Source organism: Centropristis striata, chromosome 9 (genome assembly GCF_030273125.1).
Source record: "Centropristis striata isolate RG_2023a ecotype Rhode Island chromosome 9, C.striata_1.0, whole genome shotgun sequence".
NCBI classification, from domain to species: Eukaryota; Metazoa; Chordata; class Actinopteri; order Perciformes; family Serranidae; genus Centropristis; species Centropristis striata.
In genome coordinates, this window is record NC_081525.1 from 38,497,870 (window position 1) to 38,507,491 (window position 9,622).

The 9,622-nt window shown below is 35.6% G+C and overlaps 1 protein-coding gene across 2 annotated transcripts; it reads right to left on the minus strand.

The window, feature by feature from the left end:
* Positions 1-620: 620 nt before the first annotated feature.
* hmg20b (high mobility group 20B) lies at positions 621-9,622 on the minus strand. Of its 2 annotated transcripts, XM_059342016.1 has the most exons (9): positions 9,587-9,622; positions 9,168-9,274; positions 6,152-6,352; positions 5,664-5,784; positions 5,494-5,546; positions 5,329-5,395; positions 4,577-4,792; positions 3,059-3,191; positions 621-974 (listed from the first exon to the last, which is right to left on the minus strand). In XM_059342016.1, exons 2-9 carry the CDS (start codon positions 9,246-9,248, stop codon positions 962-964), a joined length of 885 nt encoding a protein of 294 aa, XP_059197999.1. In that variant the 5' UTR covers positions 9,249-9,274; positions 9,587-9,622; the 3' UTR covers positions 621-961. The 2 variants fall into 2 exon arrangements, with proteins under 2 accessions (XP_059197999.1, XP_059198000.1); XM_059342017.1 differs by lacking the exon at positions 9,587-9,622 and having other exon boundaries at positions 9,168-9,320.

Sequence of the window (9,622 nt, forward strand, 5' to 3'; positions counted from 1 at the left end):
AACAGGTAGCGCGCAAAAGTAAAATTGAAACCGAGAGTGGTACGAGAGACAGAACGAGAGACAGAACGACATTACGAGAGCGAGATAGTTTGTGCAAAGGAAGTTTTCATGCACAAACCCTCATTATGGAAAACAAATGTAGAAATGCATATGATGCCGCTTTTAAGTTAAAGACAGTCAATCTGGCTGTAAAAGAAGCTTCCTCAAGCAGACATCTCTTTCCCCACAATCCCCTCTGTGCACGAACCCTTACATATGGTAATTAAACATTAAAACACCTGCGGCTTATACTCCGGTGCGCCTTATAGTGCGGAAAGTACGGTAATTGCCCAATTGCACAACCTTAAGAGCTGCATATCACCAATGCTGGTCTTGTTGGTTTTCTGAGAATCTACTGCACCTACTGGTACCTTGTTAGCCATGTAGCAATAAAAAATATACTAAAAACCTGGATTCATCTGGTTAGTCACATTGGACTGCTATTATATTGAACACTACTGTAAATCTAAACAGTCCCCACCCACAAAATGCCAAATGGCATTTATTGTAAACTAATAATTAGGCTCATCTTCTTGGACAGGTCCCGGGCCGGTAGGTAACTGCTGATACTACACAATAGGTTTAGGCTTAATCGAGTTTAATTAAAGCAGTTCAGAAGATAAAATTACATTACTTTTATATAAAATTCCTGAATTGTAAAAACCCTCGACACTACCACACAGATTTACATTCACAAAAACTCATGTGCATGAATACACATATTCTACAGGATACACATATTGATAAAGAGGCCTGTAGACATGGACTGTGTTTGGTGTTCTGAAGCGTTTTACCCTTTAGCCTTTACTATCCTTGAGATATCAGCATACTGTGTTGAATGGCACTGACTTGACCTAATACCAGCGAGCCTGTCACGTGTCCCTCTGATGCAGGAATGAAAAGGTGTCCAGCTGAAGTTTCCTCATAACTTCTCACTGACAATGGATAAAAGCATGCAGTTAGAAAATATATAATATGTATGGGAAATCATGTTCCAATAATAAAGAATGTTGTCAGTAAGTTAGCCAAAGTAATCTGAGCTGGTACCATAAACATTATCTTGATAATTCTCATACAGTACAGGCCAAAAGTTTGGACACACCTTCTCATTCAATGTGTTTCCTTTATTTTCATGACTATTTACATTGTAGATTCATCAAAACTATTAATGAACACATGTGGAATTATGTACTTAACAAAAAAGTGTGAAATAACTGAAAACATGTCTTATATTCTAGTAAGCAAAGGGTGGCTACTTTGAGGAATCTAAAATACAAGACATGTTTTCAGTTATTTCACACTTTTTTTGTTAAGTACATAATTCCATATGTGTTCATTCATAGTTTTGATGCCTTCAGTGAGAATCTACAATGTAAATAGTCATGAAAATAAAGAAAAATGCATTGAATGAGAAGGTGTGTCCAAACTTTTGGCCTGTACTGTATATTATGATCTCACAGGTGAACCATTTATCAGTGTTATGACTCAGAGGAGACATAATGCAAGACATCTACAGAGCCAAAACATTTAGTATAGTATCATATACAAAGTACATTACTAATTACAATCTTGTTTATTTTAATTTTAGATTTTTTTTGTGCCTTTTTTTGAGCTTTATTTGACAGTGGTAGAGATACAGAGTGAAAGGCAGGAAGACATGCAGGAAAGAGAGCTGGTGTATCAACAATGCATCACAAGAGAAAGCGATACAATATCGTCCCGTATCAATATTTTATCCCACCCCTATGTCTAGTACTGCTGCACTTACACTACTAACTGTAATTTCATGGCCGATGATTGTGCTAATTAGAGCCTGGCAGATATATCGTTGACCAATATTATCGGCCTGTAGGTATCGGTGTAAATGCTGTCAGACATGTGCCGTTACGAATACTTTTTTTACACAATATATAATGCAGCGAAAAGCTGTTTGGCGCGATTTGTTTTAATTCTATTTTTTCCATTTCAGCTCAAAAGATCACTATGTCGGCCACCATATCAGCTGACGATTCATTTCCCCGTTCAGAAGTCAGAATCAGCATTCAACAGGCAGAATAAAACCATTTACAAGTTTTCCAGTTTGGTGAATATGACTTGGATAGATAGATAATAGAATAGAAAATGAAAATACTGCATGCAGCCCAATATTTTAGCAACCATTCCTAACGAAGATGGAACATTCAAAACACAGTTTAGCGAGAATAATTATACATGTGTGGTTTAACTGCATGCTTTGATGGAAAAATACAACTCACAACCATTGCTATATTTAGGCAAAGCGAAGGGCATTAGATGTTTCACTAGAACAGCCATTCTCAACCTTGGGGTCCCGACCCCAATTGGGGTCGCGAGATGATTTCTAGGGATCGTCAAATAATTTTTGAAGTCAGCTCTGTCTCCCGTGTTAAAGTGTTCATGTTTTTTTGTCTTTTTGGTCATTTAATGTGTTTTTTGCCCATTTTGTGTTTGGTTTTTTTCCAGGAATTTTGTGTCATTTTTTTTGTCTTTTTCTGGTCATTTTGTGTCTTTTTTGCCCATTTTGTGTGTGTGTTTTTTTTAGTAATTTTGTCTTGTTTTGGTCATTTTGTGGTCAATGTGTGTCTTTTTGGTTATTTTGTGTCTTTTTCTGGTCATTTTTTGGTCGATTTGAGTCCTTTTTTGGGTAATTTTGTGTCTTTTCTGACAAATCCCAAATTAGCAAATTATTACTTTGCAAGGAGTCTCTGGCTTGAAGCTGACTGTTACAAAAAAATATATAAATGCACAGACAGAAAGATGTTTTAGTTGTTGTCTGCTTCATTATTTGTCCAAAATACGTCGTATCAACTGAGTTTGTCTGATCTGAACTGTGAGATTGTGTTCAGTGAGACAACATGCATGTTAAATTGGGGGTCGCGACTCAAAAAGGTTGAGAACTCCTGCACTAGAAGAAACAGCTAGTGTCTCAGCACACTGGATTATTGCTCCCAACCTTCCTTTTTTAATGTTCTAACCCTTGAGTCTGGGAGAGATTAGTTACCTGTCCAGGTGAGAGAGGACTTCACACAGCTGGGACAGCAGTGCACGGTGCTTGTGAGGGTTCCCCTCCAGCACTCCACTGAGACGACTCAGGTATGAGTCCAGGTTCCCATGAGATGCGGTCTCACCTGTGCCTGTTCAGAAAAGTCACAGAAGGATTATATCCTTACGTCCTCTCAAGGTGAAATATTGTGCATTTTAAACCCCCAGGAGTCTGAGAGGGTCTTCTGATTTTGGCATGTTTTGTTGTCAATTTGAACAAATGAAGGCAGTATTTACAAATTCACAGAACTTTTTTCATGTGACTTTCAAGTTCAGCTACAATATTATCCAAGTAGTGTGTATTTCATGATTGTGGTTTTAAAGCACTGATACGGCAATCCAATTCTTAGGAGAACTGATGATTTTTTTAATGACATTTTAAATGACGCATTTATACTATGGGACTAAACAAAACAAACTCAATCAATCAATCAATCAATCAAAAGATAAATCAAAATGACCCTGTGGCTTTTAACAGGCGAGGAAACTTTGGATTTTTCATTAGTTTTAATTTTAATTTTGTTGTGAATTTTTGTTTTCAAATTCAGTTAGTTTTTAGAGTGAGTTTTCTAGTTTTAGTTTAGTTTTTATTAGTTTTAGTTTTTTTGTAATGGGTTATTTGTTGGGTGTGTGATTCAAAGAGGCCATAATAAATGTTTCCTTTATTTCCTTTGGTTTATCATCTCAGCCCCAATAAGGTTATTAACTCTTACAGTTCCAGGTGTTTTGATTTTTTATTTTGGTTGAAGTGTAAACATCCCAGTCTCAGTAAACATATTTACCATGTGTTCCTGCATGTTCAAATAAATACACTGAATTATGAATGAAAAAAGTTGACAAAAACGAAAATTAAGGACATTTTCACTATAATTTTAGTTTTGTAACCACAAAATACAGTTTTAGTTAGTTATCGTTTTTTAAAAACGAAAATGTTTTTTCAAAGCTTTGGTCTTTAGTTTGTTCAATTGACTGGGGAAATAAGTTATTGTTATGTATTACACTTTAAATAAAGTATTTAAAGCATTAAAATGTGGCCATATAGTATTGTACATTCACCCCAAAAAAATATGGTGTAATATCACAATTTTACTTCTTCTCACTCCTTTTCGAATATGTATTCTGTCATGTTAAATGTTTTGTCTGACTCTTTTTTTTATTTTATTATTATTTGTTTTCATATTCGAAATAAACTTAAATCAAATCAAATCAAATCAAATACCATGTGGCCGATCTTTTAAAATGTAATATTATAATTAAGAATGTTAATAACAGGGGTCGGGGCATAAAACTAATGGTCTGTTGATCTTAACTAAACAAGACTCCATAGTCTAACAATGGCAGTAGTCACTGCTGACAAAATAGTTTCAATAAAAATTGTGGATCTAAAGACTCGTGACACTGATTAAAATATACCCATCTGTTATCATTCGTGCATTTCTTTCTCTCTCTGACTAAATACAAGCCGCTGACTGCTGACCTGGCAGGGGGACTGACGACAGACTGTTGACCAGTGTGTTTTTAATGGCCAGCAGGTGTTGGTGGAGAGCCTGGGTACGCTTCTCGTCCATCCCCAGCTCCGCCTCCAGCCGTTCTTTAGCGTTGTACATGTCCTTAATGTGCCGCTGAAGCACTGCGTTCTGCTCCTCGAACTCAATGTTGGCCTTACGAAGCCGGCGCAGCTCAGCCTCTCGAGCTGAAAACACAAAGAGAGTTAAAAACGGGATTTGATGGGATGTTGTTAGGGGGAACTTAGTTTACAGTGTCAGGGGATTTATTAATATGTCCTATCAATGAAATTAATCTTAGCTTCAGAATGATCCTTTCTTGTTTTCATTTTTTTTTTTTTTTGATAGTTAATATTTGTGTCACATTTATTCACCATGTCATTTCATGCTGCTGTGTGTTTGAATATCTTTTTTTATTACAACAGATAACAGATTATTTCCATTTTTCCTTTCATACTTTATGAAGAAAAATAGTTTTTGTATTATTACATAACACATGGGTCAGAAATGACCTTAAAAGTGATTCACAAAATTAACAATTTGAGTATATGTGTAACTATGTTTGTCTTTTTTTGAAGGTTTAACTTTAAAAGAGTTGTTAGAACCACCAGATTACATTAGAAAATCACATATTTTACCATTTGAGACTTATTAGAGCCACCAAATAATAATTTCCATTGGAAAAAACACATTTTTTTTTTCTTGTTTTCAGTTTCTCTGTTACCTTTATTCTGATCGAGGAACTCCTCTGTGAAGATAGGAATGTCAAATCTGCTTGTGAGGTCAGAAGCCTGAAAGACATCATCAGCAAATGGACAACTTAGCTGTTTGAAATCCATGTGAAAATTAGAAATTGCAGAATATACTGTGACAAGATGTGGATGTGTACCTTTGATAAAGATGACTCTGAACTAGTACTGATGATGACAGATGGAGTGTCTTCTGAAAGAGAACAACATATGTGCATATTACAGCTCACATAACACAATGGAACAACAAATATACAACATCCTGCTATTTGAAAAGATCATATATGACATGGATGATGTAAGTTGTCACCTTTCTTGATCCTCTTGTCTTGTATCTTAGAACTGGTGATCTGATAGGCCTCAGTCTGCTGATATTCCTTCAGTTCCTGAGCATACTGCATCTTCTCCCGTTCCGCCTCGTCCAGGTAACGCTGTCAATGCACAAATAATGTTGTTGTGATAATAATAATAATAACAATGAGGGGAAATGTCCGTCTTGCTAATGGACAGTGCATGATTTTTCAAAATTTGTAATTTAGAACATTGGATTCTACAAATGTTTGACAAAATGCACATATCACAACCATCTGAAAAACAAAATAAATTTGAACACAATTTGCAATATCTTCATGAAGGTAAACAAGACTGTTAAGGATGCTCCTCCTCATCAAAACTCTAATTCAATGTTAACACCTGCAATTCCATTTTCTGACCATTTTCCAAACTTTCAAGACGTTGTATGAACCCTGTAGTATGTAAACAATCCATGACATGCATACCTACAAAAACCGTAGTTACCTGTTTGTCATTGGGGGCTAACCGTGTCCACTCGGCTCCGAGTCTCTTGGTGATTTCTGGGAAAGGCAGGTCAGGGTACCTTGCTCGCATATGTTCTCGACGTTCATTCAGGAAGCGAACATATCCAGTTACTGGAGCCTTGGGACCGTTTGGTAGCACCTTCTTTCTTTTCTTTCCTTTTGGCCAGCCTCTCTTCTTTGGCTGCAGAGAGGAAGAACAACACTTAATGAAGGCAGAGGCTGCTTGTTTACTACTCAGTTAACCCATTGACGCCGGGAAAGCATTACCGCATCCGGACTTTGAACCCTCGGAACCAATCGACCGGCATTTATGGATGAGGAATATGTTTTTAGACGACATATTTTCACAGAAGAACAGACAGATTTGTGGCCATCTGGAGATAATAAAAATATTATTAATAATATATTAATATTAATAATAATAATAGGCTAATTGATTGTGATGATGATATAAGAAATCATGACTGTTTATGTCTTATATTACTTTATGCGTCGTTGAGTACCCTGAAAAGTGTAATATATAAAATGTATTATTATTATTTATTATTATTATTATGATAATTATTTCTTTTTTTATTACAGTAGGCTAATGAGGCCTATGTTGTGTTCTTCCAGTGGTCATATCATGTTTGCATCTTGCTAATGGGCATGTATTAGTATTATGCATAGGATGTTTTATTCAGTCAAATGTAACATTTGCTGAGTTTGTTGATTTTTTAATAAACTCAACTTCGTATGAAAGCCACGGGTGTTGAATTTCCAGAAAAACTTCAGGTTTTAGGGGGTCATTTGAAAATCGCCCATTGGTTTTCCAGGCATTTTTTTCCAGGCGCTTTAGGCCTTAATGGGTTAAATGCCAGCAAATAAACTAGTGTTTTCGAAATTCATCAGTTGTGGAGCTCACAAAAATAGATACACTCCCATTTTACTCGATTTATCAATCCACCCTGCCTCTGAGAAACATGTGTTGACACAAATATCTTGCTGTATATGTGTTTTGAACGTATTAACAGGGCTGACTGGTGTTCAAAATTTTCAATACAGATACTGGAACTTTTACTGTGATACTGGTTGCTGAAAGGTTTTCTTTCCCAGCAAATACTCACATTTGAGAAGCTGCAAGCAGAATGTTTTGGGTTTGTTTTTAGTTCAAACATGACTCCAACGATTAATCAATCATTTAAATAATTCCCATTAATGTTATGTTGAACCACTAATTGACCAATTGGTCGCGGTTTACTAAATACACTCAAATACAACAGTCTTGTAAAAAATCTTACCTCATGATGGTTATACTCTTAGGTAGTGGTTTATTTTTTTTAACTTTATGCTCATTAAAAAGGATGTAGTAAGTGATGCTGTTGAATCTATTCAATTGTGATCAGCTGTTAACGGGATATTGTCATAAGATATTGTCGTTTCACTTCTGATGTCAGCCTTTTTAAATCAAAGTTGAAGACCCACTTTTTTAGGTTGGCATTTAATTCTGCCAACTCTGTTTCTTAGGTCTACTCATTTTGTTTGTTCCTTTCTATGTATGGCTGTGGTCTATGGCTCGTACTACCTTGCAGCACTGCAGCACTTTTATTTTGTACTTATATGTTATGCATGTGTTATGTATTGTTTTTATGGATTTCCTGTGAAGCACTTTGGGTACCTTCTGGCTACTGTAAAGGGCTATACAAATAAACTTGATTTGATTTTGATTTGATAAAAGCTGATACATTCTCAACCAACCTGCCCTGTAAAAATAAACGAAAAAATACAGTTCCCACAATGTCACATTATAGCTTTTGTGAAGGTAAAATGTATTGGTAGATGTATTCGTTTAACCCTTTAAAGCCAAGTGTATCATATTTGATACATAAGTTTTTGAGACCTCTACATCATCAGTGTGATATTTTTTTTCCTGAAAAACCTGATGAATACATGAATTGATGATTAAAAAAACTGAACGACAAATTTCACAAAAATACCAGATGTAACAAAAATGATTTGCTGGTTCCACTGGTGGATCTGTCATTGCTGCGTGAAAACTTCATATCAGCAGATGTATGATGTTGTTTTATATGGAAAAAAAGATTTTGTTTGTTTGAGGAAAATGTTAAAAGGAAAGTCAAAGTTTTATTTGGTTAAAAATATTAGGTTTTATGTGATTATGTGAGTTCAAGAAAAGCAAATTGTGAGCAACAAATTGCACAGAAAGACCTGATGTATCAAATATGATCCAAATTAAATTCATATATGAAAATTGATATTGAATTTAAAAAAATGTTAGCCGGTTCAACAAGCACTCCAGTTTAGAAAATTTTGAATTTTCTGGCAATTATTTCACGGTTCAGGCTTTATAGGGTTAAATTCCATTTAGCTACCTTATAAAAAACTGAGTGTAAACAGTTAAACTCCTTAACCAAAATGGTCAAATCATCTTTTATTTTATTACTAACAGTGGCGGTTCTAGACCAATTTCACTGTAGGGGCCAGTGTTTAATCAGAGGGGCACATTAAAAAACGGCAAAGATGATATTTAAGCATTCAAAACCTTTTAGCTTATTTAAAAATCTCCTTTAAATATATTTGGAAGACACACAAGCATTGATTGAAACAATGACACTTACCAACAATAACATATAATAACATTTCTTATTTTTGTGCACAATAAGTTTTTATTTTGAAAGTGCAGTACAGTGAGAATTATATTTTTTTATTTACACAATTCAACTATTTAATGTACACATTCTGGGTTCCTTTTGTGTACATTTTTGTTTGAACAAAAAATAGGTAAGAATTGTTCCGTGGTTCATCTTTATAAATTAAGATCATTTTATTATTAATTTGACACAGGGGCCACAACAGGGGCCAAGAGCTTCTTCACAGGGGCAGTGGCCCCTGGAGGCCCCTGTGTAGAACCGCCACTGATTACTAAACTTACCAGCCGTATTCCTCCAAAAGTAACTTAAAAGGCGTATTGATTACCCAGATGTAGCAGCACCTACCTCATCCTGTGGTTGATCCGCTGAATGTGACGGTTTGGACTGCTGTGATGCATCACTCTGCTCCTGTTTGATCCCTCCCATGATGACTTTGTAATTGTGAAATGTGCCTTTTAATCCGTTGGGTTATGCCGTGGCAAGAAATGAAAGAAAAAGGATACAGGTTAGCTTCTTAAGCTAACCTGTAAATCAGGTTAGCTTCTTAAGCTAACCTGCCTGCTAGCAGTTGAATGCGGCTAACTGTTCACACGCACACACACAATATCCAGACAAAAGGTAATCCAAACAGCCCAGCCTTAGCAATAAATTACATGAAAATGTTTATTCGTGAATCCAATAATGCTAGGTCACTACAGACAATGGCATCAGGTGCGTTATTAAAGAATAATATCTACTTTTTTAATAAACGTCTTCTTACTCACCCGATATTGATTCCCTCGCCTCAACAGGAAGTGAAC